We start from the raw sequence: 19,551 nt of genomic DNA on the forward strand, positions 1-19,551 counted from the left end.
AACACACATACGTACATGTGGCATATATAGATGCACCATAATACAGTTACCCGGGGATGAGATGGATAATAGCTTATGAATGAAGGCTGAATAACGTACCTCGAAACCCTGGCCGCATAACCTCATAGACCAACTTGTCTGATATTTATGACACCTTCTCATCCATGAACACCGAAACGACTCATGAGTCTCGGATTTCACTCTCGGATGTTTCTGGCTTTCGTTCTTCGTTTCTTTTGTCGCGTCCCTTGGTTCGTCCGACGCACCAGGCGGTCGTCGTAGGTTTTGACATTTGAGCAATGTATTATTAATAGATAGTGAGGTAGATAAATAGCCTCCAACACGAAAACCTCAATCTCGAACTTACCAACTTACCCCCAAACCAAAACCTCTTTCCCAGCGACGTTCTAAACGCCTTTCCGACCCCCGTTTCCACCCCACTGCATAACCCTTGGGTACCTGCTGAGAAGCTCGACATCCCCTAATGCCCCCTTGCCATGGTTGCGGATAAACTGTGCACTGCCATCGGTGACGGGTGAGTAATCCCATGACGTGAACTGCCCTTTCACCAAGGCCGAGTACACAAGGCGTCTGCGCCGCTGCGAATGCAGGACTTGCGACTGCAGCGCCTGGAAGTCCCAGCGTGAATGCGCTTCAGAGATGAATGCGGAGAGGAGGTTTCCGATGTCAGTTTGAGATGGGCTGGTGAGCGTGCTAGCAGAAGCGGCGGTTGGTGTCGGGGTTCGCGGGGGGGTCAGGATCTGTGTTGCATTGAACTTGTTGTTGGAGAAGACGGGGACGTTGGGAGTGAGAGTGCCTGGTGGCGGTGAGACGGAGGGCGTGGGCGGTGCTGCAGGGCCTGTCTGGAGCGGCTTCCCTTGTTGTGGCATTGTTGATGTAGCGGTAAGATACTCGTTTCGTGTGAGATGGGGTCGAGTTGGTATTTCGACACCAGTCGCAAGATTGGTTAATTCCGAGGGGTCGCTCTCCACGTTATAGAGCATTGGAGGGTCTATGGGCGAGTATACGAACTTCCATGGTCCCCGCCGGATCATGACGACAGGCGCAAGAGTGCCTTCGGCCATGTACTCGCCGATGACAGTGTCTGTTTTCACGCCAGAAATAGCCTCGGGTGAGTTCTCGTCGAGGATGTAAGGCATTAACGAGACTCCATCGACAGGGAGATCGTTGTTCATTTCGCCACCTGTCATCTCTACAAAGGTAGGGAGTAAATCCATGGTGGAGACATTTTCCTTGACCCGCTTTGGCTTGTAGCGGCCCGGTGCATGGACAAACATTGGCACTCGGGCTGCATGCTCGTACCATACCATCTTATACCAGAGTCCGCGTTCACCAAGCATGTCACCATGGTCGCCTGTGAAAACGACGATGGTCTCATCAGCAAAATCGCATGCCTTCAGGGTCGCCATCAACTTTCCAACTTGCGCATCCACATACGAGCAGGCCGCAAAGTATGCTCGGCGTGCAGCCACAATGCGCTCTTCGGGGATTTCTTTGCCGAAGAGATCAATACACCTTAGTACCCGCTGGGAATGCGGGTCTTGCTTGTCATGTGGCAGCGCTGAGGTTTTTGGAAGAGGGATTGCTACATCCTCGTAGAGGTCCCAGTACTCCTTTGTCATGGCATATGGGTCATGAGGGTGGGTCATGGAAACCGTTAGGCAAAATGGCTGTTCACGCCGGTGGCGAGCGTGGTCATACAGGTACTGGGTTGACTTATAAATCACCTCGTCATCGTAATCAAGCTGGTTGGTGCGGACGCAGGGTCCAGCTTCCATTACGGAAGACATGTCGTGGTACCAATCCGGGCGGACTTCCTGTATCCCGCGGCCCATTAGCATTATATTCAACATATCATATAACTATATATATATTTCCTCCGATGCAAGCAATAAAACTCACAGGCTCATCCCAATTAACTGTCCATCCATAATCTCCTGGATATATGTCGCTCGTCAAACGTTGCTCATATCCATGCAGCTGATCTGGGCCCGCGAAATGCATTTTCCCCGCGAGTGTAGTATGGTATCCTTGTCTGCGTAAATAATGTGCATAGGTAGGGGTATCTGCCGACAAGTCACTTGCATTATCATAGCCTCCGATCTTCGATGGCAACTGCCCGGTCACCATGGTGAAGCGGGACGGGGCGCAAAGGGGTGAGTTGCAGTATGCAGATTCGAAGCAGACCCCTTCGCGGGCGAGACGATCAAGGTTTGGTGTCTTGATAGGAGAGTTTTTATCATAGAGGGAAAGCAGCGGAGCTGCCATCTGGTCCGCCATAATATACAGAAGGTTGGGTTTCTTCCGATCAGCCATGATGAAAACTGGGTGTCGTGTGCTCTTGACAGTGGTTGAGTGTTTTGAATACTACTAATGACGGAAAGAGAAGAGATGATCGAGCTAATGAATGAAGCAAAGGATTCAAGTATTATAACAATTAAGCTAGGTACTATTAGAACTGCGCTCTTTGGGAGTTGTGGAAAAATGAAGGGCGAAGAGCGATAGGGGCGGGAGAAAAGCTGTCCTTTATGAATCAGACCAGCGGCGCCCAATTACAACACAAGCGGGCTGGGAAACTTTTTCAATAATTCAATCCCGCCGGCGAAATTGTCCCACATACTGGCTTGGCTATTTTTCTGCGCTCTGCGGATCAGTAATTTGCTCCTGATCATATGAGGTTTTGGATTCACCGCCAGTCCTAGATTGCGTGCTGACAGGCCTGGTTTGCGACAACACTGCGGACCATCCTCCGGAATCACATTTCCCATATTTGTTCCTGTTCTGACAAATTGAGCTTTCCCGGCCCTCGAATTAGTGATGTAACTTCGTTGCACTGATGGAAAAGTTGCGAAGCGGTTTCTGTTCCCACATGGTCCAGGCTGTGCCCGCATTTCGCATTTCGCCTTCCCCGTCAACCGTGCTTGATTCTTAATCGGTTTCTCGGGGTTCAAAAGCCCATCATTCCCGGTCCATGGTTTTTACCCGCGCTTCCTCATGTCACCAAGGCGGAGCACGGGTCCACATGGACCATTCCACCCATTTTCAGGCTAGGGTTTCGCGATACAGCCAAATCCACCAACAAACGAGGTAGCAAAACGCTTAGCGCCAGCACTGATATCAGAGCTTATCGGTCAGTGGATGAGGAGCCGGGAAAAAAGCAAAAAGCCGCCACATCAAAGGGCGAGTTCAACTTTTTTTAGCAGCCAGACCCGAGCTTCAAGGACCGGGATGCAATTAGGGTTAGGGCTAGGGCGGATCAAGGCTTGGCATGTATTTCAATACAGCCAGCACACAAAGACGGGTGGAGCAAATCGGTAATACCAATACAACCGCCATTGAACCTCCTTCTCCTTGAAGAGGTGTGGACCTGCGGATCTTATATCAACGTTTGCGACGCCTAGCCGACCCGCAGAAGACGGTTCCGAGTAGCAAATAGCTTAGCTTTGTGTGCCCGAGTCCAGTTCTCTTCTGCGAATACTTGTTCCAGATGAGTATATAGTTACTTACGATGTTTAGCGTATGTGGGGAGGGCAGCATCCAAAACATGTACTGACCAGCACATCTCGCCATAACTACAAGTCGCTGGCAGTCACATTCGCTTCCCATTACCTAATAGATTCTCTGGCTGATGCTATTTCTTCGAGTTCTCACGCAACGGTGGTCCTCCTGATGCGGCTGAGGAGTAACATCACACCAGTTGACATATGTTCAATTTCCCCTCAGTTGAAACCGTGAATTGATTCCGCTTTCAGTGTGAGGATCCGTTCCAATCATTTTGCAGAGATGAAAGATAGTCCGTTGGCCCAGTCAAGTTCTTTTGATGTGGTGGCTAGGTATGCTGTTACGACTGATGGCCACGCAGATTTCAGCAGTTGAGCTGCATGAAAGGGATACTCGGTTGCGCATTATTAGAAACGGCCCACCAAACTCGTTTCCATCAGGCTTCAAAAGACCGAACTTTTGGAAACTTATGAATACCATTATTGTCTTACTCATAGTCGCCCTCTTGGTGTGTTGGAAATGGAGCTGGCTCGAATTCTTGGTTGTGTGACCATTGTGCTTGGAACACCGCTATCCTTCGGGCTGGCCACCGACTGGCGAAGTTCACACATGTCCCACAATTGTTATTCGTGGTGTTCATAACTGGGGACTCCCAAGCCAAAAAATGTGTTTCGGGAAACGGCCAATTTGCCCGCGTATGGGAATTTGCAACATTTTGGTCCCGACGGCTTCCTGCACTTAATGATCATAGCTGCCTCGAAAATTCCGGAAATCAATTTTGCCAATATCAGGGTCTCGAGAGCGCATAGATCTCATCCAAAATGCTGCATCTATTCGCTCTGCTGAATTTCTATCAATGAGATTAAATTTACCGTCCGGTACAGTTTTCAACCATGCTCTTTTCGTTTGAATAGGAATCTGGAGTTACACCAGCATATACTATGAAACGTATGTGATTAAGTTCCCAATGGCAATGGGAAGATCGAAATGACAATTCAACCCCATCATTTGGTTGCCCATTCTCCATTTCCCCCTCTCTCCTGTTGGAGACTTAGGCATCATAGCGGGACATTCGCTTATGCTGGATGGCAGGTTCCTGGAACCAGCTCCAATCGCAATTCAAGAAAATGCAACAAAGGCGTACGGTTGAGGATTGTTTTATCCTATCTTCAAACAGTTTACTCCAATTCCTGCTGATATCTCCGCTATGATGTCAATTAAATTTGATGAACCCAGAGTGAACTTCAGCCCGGATCCCCGGGAAATTCGGTGTAGCCACCACGGTTGCAATGTTAATTCTGCAAATCTGTCTCTAGTCGCTCATACACCAATGCAAGAAAAACTGGCTCTACACAACCTGTAAAGGCCATGGCCCCGTGTTCTGTATATGTTCTGCTCCGGCCCGGTGCCAGGAAGGGAATGGGAACGGATAATCGCAGAGTGGGTTACAGGGGCGGCAGATCACCCCCTTCTTAGCACTTCATCTGAGACAGCGGCTCCAAATCCGGGTTACCAGACCACCTGCTGCTCAGTCCCTCAGTGTTCCTGTAATCTCATCTTTGTGTTGTCGCTGCATCATTTACTTCCAGATATATTTCCATTCCACCAAAGCGTTATTTGGTGGATATTTTGCTAGGAAACCTGGTAAAACCTGAAGGACTGGGCCGCTTCTGCATGGAACAAACTGGTGAGGTGACTTTCTACTCTATATCTTCACGTACAGTATCCTATTTACCTGTTTAACTAAATATCCCAAGTAGGTTCACTGAGAATCCCCCTCCGCATGATGAGAATTAGTGAAAATATCCACGCTCCTTACGTTATTTGGAGCGTGTGGCTTCTCCCCGCGATATCAGCGGGGCCTATCTAATAGGCAAATCGGAATCTAACAAAAGGTCTTTGTTTGTTACTCAGCCAGATTATCGAGAGGGCTATAGACCTGTTTGCATGTGGAGTACTTCCTCAACGTCTAGCACTGGAGGGGTGATGTACCTGATCTACGCTGGACGAATGAACTTTGTTTGCATTAGGATTATATAGCTCAGAGATAGACTGAATTACACCTATTCTACTTATCTAGTTAAACTTCCAATTTCCCCCCTGGAAATTTCAAAGGCGCTCAATAGCTCATCAAAAAATAAACAAAAAAGAATGTAGGGTAGTTGGATATATTTAAATTAGTACCATGCAGGCTTTTCATAAACGGAAATCTCACGTTTTCGTTTTTCGTCTTTCTATGTAAATTTTTCTAATGTTTAGGCAGTCAAAAACTTGGTCTCCCCATCTTTCAGCCTTCCAGCACCAACAAGCCCCTTAACCATTTCACCATAAGTCGACTTGACAGCTGCTGCGTCTTTTCCTGCGGCCGCGAGTTTCGCCGCGAGCTCCGCAAGCTCCTCATTGCTAATCTTGCTAATAAGCACATCGATATCGTTCAGCACGCCATCCACTTGCGCCGCAGTGGCATCCCCACCCTCAGCAAAATAGTTCACATCCTTAACGCTGCCCTTAAGCACACGCTTGTTTTTCTTGGCAGCGTTCTTCGCAGCCTCCTTCGCCTTTTTGCCCTCCAACTTCTCGGCCTTGGCAGCTTCCTCAGCCTCCTTCTTCCGCTGCTCTTCCTCTAGCCGCGCTTTCTCCTTCTCCTCCGCTAGGCGCTTCGCTTCTGCCTCCTTCTCGAGCTTGCGCTTGTCCTTGTTTGCACGTTCCGCCTTGCGGAACTTCTTGATCCGTTCGTCAGCAGCAAGGGCGTCGTCTACTAGTCTGCGCAGCCGGGCGGTGTCCTCCGTCTTCTTCTTCCGGCGGGCATTGGCGTTCTTGCGCTCGATGTGGCGTTTGTGATCGCGGTTCTCGTTGTCATCGGGGACGTCCTCGTCTTCATACTCGAACGACCTCCAGCTGTCGAAGTTGTACCAGAAGTTGTAGAATTCCTCGACCTCCTCCTTGGTACTGTTTTCGTCGCCAAGTTTGGGGACAGGTTGGATTTTGGAGAATCTAGCCTCCGATTCGAAGACCGGGGACCAGAGTTTGAAGAAATTGCCCTTCTTCTTGCCAGGAGGTGGTACATTGGCGAGCTCGTCGACGGAGTCGAATTGCCGGCGCCTGACAGGGTCAAGGAGAATTTCGGTAGCTTTCTGGATGCACTTGAAGAAACTATCGTTCTCGTCGGCGTTACCCGATGCGGCCTTCTTGTCTGGATGATGGCGAAGCACCTTCTTACGATGAGCGCGTTTAATCTGCTCGTCTGTGGCACGGTACCGGTGCTTGCTCAATCCGAGGACGGCGTAGTGATCTTGGCCCTATCGATATTGTTAGAACCAACTTTGTTGTGTGAACGGATTGAAAAGCCATCCATGTTGTAGATCATACCTTCCAATCCTTAGCATCCCTCTGAAGCATAATGGGATCCTCAGGCTCACTGATCTCGTCGGCTTCATCTTCTTCGATCTTCTTCACACTTTCCTGGGCCTGAATTCTGTCATCCTCGGAGAATGTCCGTTGATGGCGCTTCTGTCAAGGGGAGATCTTGAGTTAGTTCACCGCAAATCATAGTAAGATATATAGGAAGAGACGTAAAATATTTAAATAATCAATTGACGTACTCTGCGGGCATGGGCTAAAAAGTGCGGTCCAACAGGTTCTACGTTCCGCTGGGTAGCGTTGGATAGTGAACTGATGATTTTCAAGTCTTTCTCTGCACTCCACCCCTCTGGTAGAGTGGGAAGAGGCAAATGCACAATCTCAGCAGCAGCCATCCCGTGTCAGCTTCTGGTTATATATAGTGATCTAAAGTATGTATATAGCAATTAGAGGGAAGTCCCAGAACCAAAGCGAATGATAAGAAAGTGGACGCTAGAAAATATGATAATTTTTTCTCTTGGTGAGGGAGGGCACAACGCTAAGCCTGTTTGGGACGGAGAAGTCAATTCGCCGCAAACTTGGGTGTTACTTTTCAGAGAGATTAATATATTTGCGTGGGCTTTGGTAGGTTGGATATCGTGAACATATATGTATTCATTTTGAATGATACTCGGGGTTTTTGGCCTCAGTCGGATCATGATTTGTATCAGCTAGGTCTTGATCATTTCTCACGCTTCATTGAATTAACGCCCTATCCAAGCAAGCTACAACGATATTCCTCCATCCCGCCTTTGAGTCTCTTCCCCAAAAGCCCTGCCGCAATTACATACCATACCCCATCTTTCACGGCCTGAATCAAACAGATATAACCCCCAATTATGGCCGCAACAACTGCCCCTAATCCTCTAACCGCCTACCGCTTCCTCCTCCGCGCAACCCGCATTGCCTTCCAAGGTAAGATAACCCCACAGATATCAATGTATATAGATATAAAGCTACGACCTATCTCCAACTGACATTTAGACCTCCTCCATAGGTGATTTCACAACCCTCCATGCTGCCCGTGCTGAAGCGCGCAAACAGTTCGACCAACACCGCAAGCAGGGTGTGGATACCCCTATGCGTATCCAGCATGCAATGGAGACGGCGGAGATATTGAGGACGAATGTTGTACAGGGGGTTAAAATTTCCGGTGCCGGGGAGGAGGCGGAGCGATATGGTAGGTTATATTTTTTTGCTTTTCTTTCTCATTTTCGGGTGTTGCGGTGTGCTAGCTAGTATCCTTGTCATGAGAAGATTTCGGGGCGAGTATGAAGGCGAAGATGAACGAAGAGAGAAGGAGGAGGCAATGAGAGGTGTGGTAAGCAATATGCTAATGTAATGTATCGGCTGGAACAGAATTACGAATCCACGAACACATCGAGCGCGGGGATAATGATTCCATTAAGACGGCGGGAAAAAATGAGAGGGTTAAGGTTGCGGTTGGGAAGGCGTGTTCGAACACGCAGTCATCAGAGTAACTGATAAAAAGACATATATAAGTTATACGGTACAATGTTTGTCGAGGAGGAACTTTACGAATTCCCGACGTATATCCATACAGCGCATGGCCTATGATGGCATGTAAGGTGGTTCTTGAAACGTGGTGTAGGCCACTTTACTTTGATATATGGTATCCGGACTGGATAGAGAAACAGAGTTGATGGGCGGGCGGAGTCTTTGTACACTAGTTTTGGAGAGGGTATCGATTGGAGCAAAAGTAACGATGTGTAAGATGTGTTATGAAAGACAGTAAAAGCTGTTTGTATATAATTTACACAAAAAAGTGTTAAAACGGCGCATGATCCCGGAATCTAACCTATGAAAGGGAGGGGAATAGTTGCCACACGCCAAATAGCCCATAATAAGGCTTTCAGAATAATATCAATCACCCGCCAAACTAGCATACTGCACCTCCCCACTCCCCGGCGGCGGCGCGACGACAAACGATGGCTGGTGCTGTTCCTCTTGCCCAGTCACCCCCGCACTCCCACCAAGAGCAGCTTCATTATTGGTTCTCCCTGCACCTCCTGCGCCTTGATTCTTTCTAGGGACCACCGCCCGTCCCTGCCGTGCATACTGCATTCTCTCCTCCCTTTCCATATTATCCAACGGTCGCGGTTTACCCCACTGCACACGCAAGGGGCAGCCCTGTATCACGGCTTTGCCTTGACAATGGTTTGCGGCTTTCTCCGCCGCCTCTCGCGACGCGTAATTAATAAAAGCACAGTGTGAGCGGTGTGAGCAGATGAGGGAGCGCAGGGTGCCGAATTCGGTGAAGAAAGTGCGAAGGGCGTGTTCGGGGAGGTCGTCTTCGACACCGGTGATGAAAAGAGAGGTTATGTTCGGATCGTCGGGGGGAAGGATGTCTTGGGGTCCTGGAGGGAGTTGGGTGACGCTGGGAAAACCTCGTCCACCACCACGACCACGCCCGCCCCGCATCCCTCCTCCTCTTCCGCGGCCATGAGGCCCGCCACGCCTAATATCGCTGCTTCGAATGGGCCCCGGAGTAGATCCTCCGGTGTTTGGTCCCGGTCCGTATCCTATTTGCCTTTGTCCTGAGCTTCCCTCTTCTTGCAGATCTTCGTTCTCTCTGTTCCTGGTGTTGGTGTTATCCATCCTTCGTTGACGCTTGTAGTATGGTTCGCTATTCGCCAGCCTCCGCAGCAGGTCTCTAGCCTTCTCATCAGTCTTTTCGTATTCCTCCACTGCCCCTCTCCCTTCCTCAATCTCCTTCTCGTGTTCCTGTGCGTAGTATTCTCTGTTTATCGAGCTCTGCGGCCCTGGCGCCACCATCTTCAAGGCCGCATCTCGAACAACGATAGGCAGGCCGAAGGACAGATCCAGCATGCAACACTGACAACAGTTCTTCAGTCGAGCGCATGTCAGGCAGATATTTGTCCGTTTTGTGCGTGCTGTGCGATCTGGTTTCCATTGGAACATGGTCATTGGGCGGGTGCATATTTTACACTCAGCGGCATAGTCTTCCTTGAGCATTTGGACGTAAGGGTTGTCAGGAAGACATGATTCGCAGACAGAGGGGAAATCTGTTGTCTCCCAGCCAGACCGGTTGATATCTTGTTTTATCTGAGGAGGGGGCATTGTAAGGGTCTCCTGCAATTATTTTGCCTTGATGATGGTGACGCTTCTGCTTGAAAGGATTTTGATAACATCATCGAATTGGGACGAATCTTGGCGCGATCACATGGGAGGCTGAGTCAATGATGACTAATCATCGGAAGGTATCAACTTTGATCCGGATAGCACATTTTCTGTGGCCCTTGGCATGCACAAACACCCCAGCAGGCCATCTTAATCGAGCGATTTGCCTAATTTTCAGCCCTCCAACTAACACATAATCCCAAGTCGAAGGTTGTATATAAAAGTACGTCATCATGCCTCGGCTGAAAATGTTGCCAAGAAGATGCAACTTGATCCGAATCGAACGTTGTTCTGTTGGATGAATAACCTCACTCTGATTGGCAAATTCAGCTGTGGCGTCACCTGTCCCTGGCCAGATCCGGTAGTAGGGCAGCAATCTTATCCGTAAAGGGGCCGAGGGAGATCCACTTCCTGAGGCTGCAGAATATCCCACATTTCAATTGGCCACAGATAATCTACTAATCTCCTTGCAGGTGATACACTAATTCACTTTCGGCCTAGTGCATACCCCTTGTTTTCTGTTCCTCCGAATATTTTCTGGAACTGGATTGATATTTCAAACGTCCCACAACCCAACATTCTCATCAAGTCAACCGGTTCCTGTAGCGCAATTCCTCTCGTATGCGTAGAAGCAGTACGGCTTAAGTGTTCGAGATACCATTGAGTGTATTTGTCGTTCATTTCTTCTCAATTGGCTTCTCCCAAGTCCCGCTTCTTCCCACCACACACCTTCCCCCTTTTACCTCTCTGCTCATTCCCGTGACGTATATCAAGCGAAATGGCCCCGTCGACTCTTGAGGTTGAAGACCACCAGCGTGATGCTGCTTTCAACAAGGTTCTCCATGGGTCGTCAGCGAAGAGACGTGGTGGCCTAGCCGCCATGAGTGCCAAGGACCAAAAGGCACAAAGAGCTGCGGTGGACGAGTATTTCAAGCACTGGGACAAGAAACCATCCGCAGAGGAAACGGACGAAATCAGAGAGGTTAGTTTGGAATTAAATTTTTCTTGGGAAATGTTTCTAACATGTCATTCTAGGCGCGTAGAGAAGAATACGCAACTCTTACGCGACAGTAAGCACCTCCGTCCTGTCCATGTCCATGCTGAGTGAGCGCATGGCAAACGCAGAACAGGAGCCCAAATTAGAAGAGAAGATGAAAAAGAAAGAGAGAAGCAATGAGATCATGCGATGCGATTGTTAATTGGACTAACGTGTAACCGCTCCAATTTAGTTACTACAACCTTGCTACTGATTTCTACGAGTATGGCTGGGGCTCATCATTCCATTTCTGCCGGTTCGCATATGGAGAGCCCTTCCGTCAGGCAATCGCCAGACACGAACATTACCTCGCCCACCGGATCGGACTGAATGAGGACCAACTCGTTCTTGATGTAGGCTGTGGTGTTGGTGGTCCCGCTAGAGAAATGGTCAAGTTCGCCGGTGTCAATATCGTTGGCCTGAATAACAACGACTATCAAATTGATCGCGCCACCCACTATGCTGCTAAGGAAGGTTTGTCACATAAACTTCGTTTCACGAAGGGAGATTTCATGCAAATGTCCTTCGAGCCGGAAACATTTGATGCCGTCTATGCCATCGAAGCCACCGTCCACGCCCCCTCCCTCGAGGGCGTCTACAGCCAAATCTACCGTGTCTTGAAGCCAGGTGGTACCTTCGGTGTCTATGAATGGGTCATGACGGACAACTACGATAACGACAACCCGGAGCACCGCGAGATCCGCCTTGGGATCGAGCAAGGTGACGGAATCTCCAACATGGTCAAGGCGGAAGTTGCCCTAGCAGCCATCAAGGCGGCCGGATTTGAACTGTTACATGCGGAAGATCTTGCTGATCGGCCCGATGAGATCCCCTGGTACTACCCGCTGGCAGGATCGTGGAAACATATGACCTCGTTGGGAGATTTCTTCACGATTCTCCGTATGACGTGGTGGGGTCGTGCGATCGTGCACCGTTTTGTAGGTGGGCTTGAGAAAGTTGGCATTATGCCTCACGGCGCTCAGAAGACCGGTGACAGCCTGGCGTATGCCGCTGACTGCCTTGTCAAAGGCGGTGAAATGAAATTGTTCACGCCTATGTTTTTGATGGTTGGGCGCAAGCCTGAAAATAAACGGTAAACGGCTCTTTTATTCTGTCCGAGGCGAATTGAGAAATGCGGAGTAATGTGCGTTTTGTGGAGTGATACTTTGTTAACCTTTTCGTTTTGGCTTTTCTTTTACTTCTTCTTCGTCCCTAATTCTCCCCCTTATTATTTCTATAGAGCTACTCATGTTCCTCATACTTACCCATTGCTGATGGATGCACCCTTCCTGTGTCCAATATTTCTGACTTTTCGCACAAACTTTATTCTGTATCATGGGCTTCCCTTGCGGGATTCTTCTCTTGTTGTATTCTGGTATCGCTCTTCGCACTATCTTTTTCTTTGAAACGTCATTTATATATTTTAATAGGACTGTACTACACTACTGGGACCTGTTCCAAACCACATCCATGCGAAAGTTTCCAGAGAGACTTTCCTTTAGGAATTATATATACCCTTTCTTAGACATGTATACTTCACTCTAAACAGTTTCAACGTTGATGGAGCAAGACAACCGTCGCAAACAAGATATCTAAATTATTAACACTACCGGACACTGAAAATATAGATTGCGATACCAAGTTATTTCCAACTAATTTTATCAACGTATCTACTATGTCCAAAATACTGTTCCAAAGGCGGTTCCACGGTTTGCCTACCGGACATCAAAATTCTGACCTTTGATCTTATATTTCTGTTTGTAGGCTAATGCCTCGCCATCCATCATACCATGCACATAACATTCACCAATTAATTCATAGCTAATAGGACCGCTCTCGGAACCTGACGTGCAGTTCTGACAACCACATTGACAACCGTTCTCCGAACACCCACAGCGATTCCGTTTACCCCCGCTTCTCTCGCGAAGCAAGACAGGAACATTGCATCCATATAAAATGCATATCTTGTCCCCCTTCTTGGCGCACATGGGGACAAGACACAGAGATTCCTGCACCGGAATGCTGGAAAGAACGGCAAGCCTTCGTGACCAAACTGTACATTGTACTCGCTCTAGATACTGCTGGACAAACTTCGGACACTCATAGGCGACCGCTTCTTTAATATCGAGATCTCCTCCTGACGTTCTGAGGCTAAAGGCGTCGTGACATGCTTTTCGCCAGTGACGTGGTGGTTTGTGGCTTGTGAAATCCCGATTCCCAACCAATGTCCTCCAGAAGGTCTCCGGGGGCGGCGAGGATGTGTTCTCCCAACCGGCAATTTTGTTCCAGTCGGATGGAATGACGCCAACGCGTGCCGCTGATGCCTTTTTACGTATCGTGTCTAGGACAAAGCCTTGGATGTTGAGGCTCCCACTGACTTCGGGGTCGAATTTCCAGTCGGCCGGAATACTATGCGCAGCCCTGTATAGATTTGGGCTCGGCCAGGGTTTACCCACTAACGGGTCAGCGTTGACACGACGATAAACTCCGTGCCTTTCCGTGGCAAAGGGATTGTCTGAGACTGGCCGCATCCAGGAGGGAAGGTTCAGGCCTGATGGCGCCCATGGTCGGCAGAGCATGTCCAGTGAGTCTGACCGCGTGAATATAAATTTTAGAACGTCCTTACAAACTTCCAGGACACTTTTGTTATAATCCACTGGGATTCTATTCTTGCGCCGCCTGGCACGCAGTGCTCTTGCAATTTTAATAGCTAAGATTTCTTTCGGCTCTACTGAGTCTGCTCTTGAACTTCGGTCCGATTCCCCCCTTGGGCTTTGGTTCGAATCAACGGATCCTTGGGTCGATGGAATGTCTAGATGGATAGCAGGAGGGCCAAGGCTCTTTTCGGGCGGTGCGGGGAGTTGAGGTAGCGTCGTATGTTCACCCGCGTGTCCATTGACGGAGGTAGTTATCATTGCCGGTTCGCTCACAATGTCAGGGCTGACAAAAATCTGCGGAACCGGGTGGTTCTGGTCCATACTGTGAAGTCGCTTGAAGCCTCTGCTATTATATGTAACATCCGAATGGGCTCTTTTCCGCCTTTCCGGGGATCCAAATTGCAGATAAGCGCTAGGTAACACATCGGAATTATTTGTTGGTGATGTCGGATACTCCGTGAATCCAGAGAGCCCTGAGAATATGCTCTGATCATCTGGAGGCATGACTTCACCTCCACGCCTGAAACCCGGGCGTGCATCACGAGCTAACCATAATACTGCATAGAGAACATCTCGAGGATCTGATGCCTCGAAGGCAGAGAGGGTTGACATGAGTTCTTCGAGGGAAAGGAGTCGCTCGAGTATCTTTCCCTTCTCTGACTTCCGGAACATATTGTCTGAAGCATCGATCAATCGGGCAGCTGCCGACTGACTGACATCCCCAAGGTAATCCGGATGATTACAGTACTCACTTGACTTTCTCAAGAGTTGCCGAACGTTTTCCTTGCTATGGACGAGAAGGGACACCGCGTTGGCGAATTCCTCCCATTCCACGCATGCGCCTCCACAATACACGGTAGCTTTCTTCGCCAGGGCTATCTCCTGGATTATCCATCGCCGGCTGAACCAGGGCCGCCTTATCAAGCCAGACAACGCAACCCATTCCCTCAACAGTGACGGGTCTTCGACCGCTTTGTCGAATTCGTCAGGTTTTAAACGACTCCGAATAAATTCCATCGCTCTGGTGCTTTCATCTGCCTCCTCGCCAAGCCAAACACGCACATTATCGGCGGCATCAAAGATTCGAAACATCATGCTCACTTGGATGCTTTTCTCCTCTTGGTTCGCCTGGTCGACACAGAGTGCATCGACCCACAGGTATCTATGCGAGTTCGGCTGCCGGAAACGCAACAATGCTGCTTTCAGATTTGGTCGTATTTCCATTGGATGCGATTCGCTACCTTCGAGGATTTTAATCTGGCAGTTCTGCCCCTTGGGACCCCAGGTGTAAGACAAGGCATCATAGGGCTCCGGGGTAGGTGCTCGGACGTCATCACCGAAGCGATTGTGTTCCGGGTCATTGTCGGAGGGGAGGGAACGCCGAAGCAGATCGCATTCAAGTTCAGCATTCGCTTCCCCCATATGGAGTCGTACCAGTCGAAATTCTTCTCGTCGTAAAGGTAGCTGCCTGCGGTAGTCGTACGATGCCATGGCTAATTGCGGCGAAATGTGCTCAAAACCAATTTTCTCTTTCCGTTTCTGCTAGAAGAGTAATCCTTCACATGGACCCAGGGTCATCATAGGCGTGACAACGGTTTGTCTCATTGAAAATAATGCGCCAGTATTGCGAATATGGGAGAGCACAGCCCGGACAGCGTCTTGTGGGCTGATTTATGTTCAACCCATCGTCAACAGAGCCGCAACTCTGGAATATGAGGAACTTCTGCAACATGCGAGGCTGTTTCTGCAAGCTCCTGCACAGTATCGGAGATGCTAAAGGCGCATGGGTTCCCGTTGCCGGTGGCTTTTCAGGCCTCCGTTTTCTCTCCAACCATATTGCAGTATCTTATTCCTCGAATTGCGCCCGGGGCGTGGCGAAGTTCGCAAGCTTGACGAGGCGCCCGAGGCATCCAAGCCGTCACCAATCCAATCATACAGCAAAGTTCCCCGCCATCCAACCAACCATCCGGCTGACGAGTGGACAGGCAGCGAACGTATCTGCGGCTTATTCGCAATTCATACCAGTGATAATTTTAATAAAGAGCCACAGATCGCCGTGGATGTCTGCAATGGATTGTGTCTCAGATATGCTGTCTTTTGTGTCCCAGAATTTGAAAATGTTCATCCCGCATCAGGTGCGTTAGGTCGACAGGGTTCTTTAAATAGCTCCCCCCACAAAACATCTCATTAATAGTTGCGATCAGGTCGAAATTTATTCCCGTTCTTGGAACTTTTTACCAGTTTCGGGAGTTTCACTAAACGCTGCAGGTCTTGTGGCCATCGCAGAAGTTTCCGTGCTCGCTAAACGGACCGCTCTAACTGGTACTTCAGCTCTTCTCGACATACTTGTCCTCTGTCCCGGTATACATCGACAACAGTCGGCGCCCGAACTCAACAACGGCGAGCACCCAGCGGTCGCCGCCCTAACATCTGGATATGTCTTCCGCGTTGAAAATCCCGCGACGGTGCTCTTCCTGCAGAAGATGGGCGTCACTGGCCATCTCACATATCTAAGAGTTACTAGTACTTCAGCTTTGAAAACAAATGGCAAACTCGGACGGACATTGGACGCAGTGTTTCCGAAACTTGCACTCTCCAGTATCTCAACCATCCCCTACCTCCTTGCCCCCATCGCGTCGCTAGCAGTCCTAGCAGTCTTAATTGTCGCGCGGGACTGGTGGGGCGTCTCTGCACTGGTCGCGTTGATTTTCGCTCGCTTCTGCAATGTACTCATCATCCGCCGACGAAGCACGATTGGCTGGAAAGGTGCCTCTGAGCCCGGTGTCCAGGGTGATCTGCTCATCCTCCTCAGCCAAGACCGCTGGATTAGACTTCAGGGGGCGGTAGATGATTTGAAGGCTGTGACGTCAGGTCAATGGCTACGAGACTGCTCCTTTATCGAAGACTCGGTCACCGCATTCGCAACATTGCTTGTTTATACCGATGTCGCCCTTGTCAGCAACGTGAGCAAATCGGGACAGATTCTAATTCTCGCGCTTTTCGTCTTCTCGACAGCTCTGCTAGCCTGCGCGAATGCAATGACATCAGAACTCTACATGCATGGCAGGAGAATCTCGGCCATGGGGAAGTCAATAAAGTATGCTAGAAGATTGGACCTTGCTAATGAACTTATCCGAGAGACGAAACGGGATGATTGGGCCCTGCGTCTGGGGATGATTGTCCGCCAGTCTCGAGACGCGTCAACAAGCACAACCGACGGCGCTGTTTGTTTATGAATATGTTCGGGATAGGCTGGTAGGATGTCGGTCGAGGGTGGCTCTAATTCAATCAAGGGCTACACCATGGCGAAACGCTATTAGCACGAACTTTCGCGAGCAATTCCTCGCACAGATTGGGCGTTGGCTTTTTGTAAATGCGTGTGCCGCAAAATGATTTGAACTCCCAGGTGTCTCAATAAGTTTAATGCTTTGTCAAGATTACCCCTGTCTCCAGTCATTAGGATGAGTTAGAGCAGTATGAGAAATGTTGACCGGAACCGGAATTTGGTGATCATGATCTGGCCCTGTGGATTTTTTACCTTATGATACTACGAATGCACGATTTCACGATGTAACGCGCTCAATACTTAATATATCCGGATCCAGGGTACTGATATTCGAAGTATAAATTATATGCAGTGCTCTACTCTCTCCATTTTCCTTCTACCACACAGACGTATTCAAGGAAGATATGTTAGCGAATGTATTTTAGCTGAGTGTGATCGGATGTGCCCAGAAACAATAGTGGCTATTTCTACATCGCCATGCTGGGTGCCATGGGAAAATCCTGGACCAGGGTTCCAGACGCAAGCTCATTGGGCGTGGCCCAAGGCTCTTCTCATTTGCTCGGATTTCATGTGGAACTCATTTTGCCCGCATCGCTAGCTCCTGCATCATCCCGCGCTGAAATCGGGGAATTAGGCGGTACATTAGCTCTTGAAGGAAGGAATTGATCCCCGCAGCTCATTGACACATGACGGGCGATGCACTACATACATACACTACGCAGGATGCTGAAACGAGCTGTCAAGTAGCATAGTAGTTCTGATTGATTGGTGGACTGGTTGGCCAATTGTAACTGCTGGGCTGCCGAATACAGCTGTTCATGTGGGCAGCGTTCATTTTAATGTGCATCGTGCTCTCTAATATCTCTCTGGCTCCCTCCAATTTCATGATTCCGGCTCTCCTGGCACGTTGACATATAATAGTCGCGGCAAATGAAAAAACGTATACAAAACAAAATACAACAAGAAACAGGCTCTCTTTTCATGAACCACGATTAGCAAGCCACTTTGCAACGTCCTCATCGAGGTCTGGTTCATACAGCCACCTTAATTGGCCGCCTTCTCCCGTGGTTGCTGAATCGTCAGCCCAGACTGAACCTGGTGGAAGCTTGGCTTGTTCTGCGGGGGGCAGACGCTTGGCATTCATCTTCTGGGTAAGATCCAGGATTTTATCGATCCGGCGCTGGCGGTATTGCTGCCAATATTTTAAAGCCTCCCCAAGGGGGGTCTTTTGGGATAGATTTGAGAGCAGTAAAGCTAGCATGTTTACATCTTCGAACGCTTGATTGACACCCTGACCGGCTGTGGGCGGGATTGCATGTGCAGCATCACCCAATACAATAACCCTATCAGTGGAGCTGGCCCACTTGCTAAACTTCGGGATCCCGTAGAATGGCCAAATACCCATGTTCTCAACAGGTGCATTTTCGAGTGCAGATTGGACAATGTCGGGCCACTCGCCCTGATTCTCTCGCAGCATGTCCAATAGTCCTTGCCTGTCGGCTGCCAGAGCATCCCAGCCATCCTTATCCTTCTCGGGAAAACGCCGCTGTGAACCAATTAGGAGCTGAGAGCCGTCAATCTCTTGGGGGACCATCAAAAACGCGCCAACTTTGGACAAAATTTGCGCAGGGAGATGGAAGTTCTCAGGAATGCGAAGGCTGGACCGGGGACAGACACTACTAATAGCCATCATACCAGAATAAACCGGTTTCACGTCTGGAACAATATGGTTGCGAACAGTTGAATGGATACCATCAGCACCAATCACTATAGCGGAAGTTTTGACCGATCCGTCGGCAAACTCAATCACGACTTCATCTTGTGAATCACGGATGACTTTCGAGAATTGCTTGTTGAAATGTATTTGTGTCCCGTTTTCCCGAAGCATCAGCTTCATTTCATTAATGAGCAGCTGACGCATAATACGGAAACCTCTGTAGCCGTACAGCTTCTCGGAACCAAAATAGTAGAGATCTTTGATCACTCCATCACCATCGCTGAAAGCTAGGGTGTCAAAATGGAAACCCTTGTCGCGGACACGCGCGAACACATCTAGTTTATCGAGGATTCGGAGCGCGTTTGGCGAAAGGGTTATCCCACCCCCGGCTTCGTAGGATTCATCCCGCCCTTCATACACGGTGCACGGTATATGAACTCTATGTAACGCGAGCGCAAGGCTTAGGCCCTGTTGCAAAGAGTTGGTGAGATTGTGCCCCTGGTTGGGAAGGAGGGGTGAAACTGCCATACCGAGAGACCACCGCCAACTATTGCAACATGTTGAGGAACCTCCATATCTGCCATGGCGGATGGCTGGATTATTTGATAGTAGGAAAATTTTAAGCGGGGTTCGGTTTTTATTTGTTTGTTTGTTTACTTTTATTGTGACCCTGTTTCAAATGCTTCCCTGATTGAACTTCCTTTGTGGGGGAGACAACTTGTCTGATAGACCATGGTTTGGGGACTATATCCCTTTAAATGCTTACGCGGCG

General features: G+C 49.2%; 8 protein-coding genes across 8 annotated transcripts; 3 read left to right on the forward strand and 5 right to left on the reverse strand.

Annotated features, from left to right (window-relative positions):
* Positions 1–407: 407 nt before the first annotated feature.
* Positions 408–2,337, reverse strand: HCBG_08413 (choline sulfatase; the record flags this gene model as incomplete). The annotated part of the gene is made up of 2 exons (XM_045435462.1): positions 408–1,838; positions 1,924–2,337. The coding sequence occupies 2 exons, from the start codon at positions 2,335–2,337 to the stop codon at positions 408–410; spliced, it is 1,845 nt and encodes a 614-aa protein (XP_045283954.1).
* Positions 2,338–5,777: 3,440 nt separating this feature from the next.
* On the reverse strand, positions 5,778–7,343 carry HCBG_08414 (zuotin; the record flags this gene model as incomplete). The annotated part of the gene is made up of 3 exons (XM_045435463.1): positions 5,778–6,821; positions 6,892–7,032; positions 7,125–7,343. 3 exons carry the CDS (start codon positions 7,275–7,277, stop codon positions 5,778–5,780), a joined length of 1,338 nt encoding a protein of 445 aa, XP_045283955.1.
* A 417-nt stretch (positions 7,344–7,760) lies between these two features.
* Positions 7,761–8,402, forward strand: HCBG_08415 (uncharacterized protein; the record flags this gene model as incomplete). The annotated part of the gene is made up of 4 exons (XM_045435464.1): positions 7,761–7,836; positions 7,919–8,101; positions 8,157–8,237; positions 8,281–8,402. The coding sequence occupies 4 exons, from the start codon at positions 7,761–7,763 to the stop codon at positions 8,400–8,402; spliced, it is 462 nt and encodes a 153-aa protein (XP_045283956.1).
* A 403-nt stretch (positions 8,403–8,805) lies between these two features.
* HCBG_08416 (pre-mRNA-splicing factor slt11) lies at positions 8,806–10,023 on the reverse strand (the record flags this gene model as incomplete). Its single annotated transcript, XM_045435465.1, has 1 exon — positions 8,806–10,023. The coding sequence occupies one exon, from the start codon at positions 10,021–10,023 to the stop codon at positions 8,806–8,808; it is 1,218 nt and encodes a 405-aa protein (XP_045283957.1).
* A 636-nt stretch (positions 10,024–10,659) lies between these two features.
* Positions 10,660–12,646, forward strand: HCBG_08417 (sterol 24-C-methyltransferase; the record flags this gene model as incomplete). Its single annotated transcript, XM_045435466.1, has 3 exons — positions 10,660–11,065; positions 11,119–11,153; positions 11,313–12,646. 3 exons carry the CDS (start codon positions 10,862–10,864, stop codon positions 12,214–12,216), a joined length of 1,143 nt encoding a protein of 380 aa, XP_045283958.1.
* A 188-nt stretch (positions 12,647–12,834) lies between these two features.
* On the reverse strand, positions 12,835–15,267 carry HCBG_08418 (uncharacterized protein; the record flags this gene model as incomplete). The annotated part of the gene is made up of 1 exon (XM_045435467.1): positions 12,835–15,267. The coding sequence occupies one exon, from the start codon at positions 15,265–15,267 to the stop codon at positions 12,835–12,837; it is 2,433 nt and encodes an 810-aa protein (XP_045283959.1).
* Positions 15,268–15,559: 292 nt separating this feature from the next.
* Positions 15,560–17,096, forward strand: HCBG_08419 (uncharacterized protein; the record flags this gene model as incomplete). Its single annotated transcript, XM_045435468.1, has 3 exons — positions 15,560–15,911; positions 16,108–17,000; positions 17,070–17,096. The coding sequence occupies 3 exons, from the start codon at positions 15,560–15,562 to the stop codon at positions 17,094–17,096; spliced, it is 1,272 nt and encodes a 423-aa protein (XP_045283960.1).
* A 277-nt stretch (positions 17,097–17,373) lies between these two features.
* HCBG_08420 (kynurenine 3-monooxygenase) lies at positions 17,374–19,480 on the reverse strand (the record flags this gene model as incomplete). The annotated part of the gene is made up of 3 exons (XM_045435469.1): positions 17,374–17,678; positions 17,776–19,247; positions 19,310–19,480. 2 exons carry the CDS (start codon positions 19,361–19,363, stop codon positions 18,042–18,044), a joined length of 1,260 nt encoding a protein of 419 aa, XP_045283961.1.
* Positions 19,481–19,551: the final 71 nt, after the last annotated feature.

Source organism: Histoplasma capsulatum (genome assembly GCF_000150115.1).
Source record: "Histoplasma capsulatum G186AR genomic scaffold supercont2.15, whole genome shotgun sequence".
Taxonomy (NCBI): Eukaryota; Fungi; Ascomycota; class Eurotiomycetes; order Onygenales; family Ajellomycetaceae; genus Histoplasma; species Histoplasma capsulatum.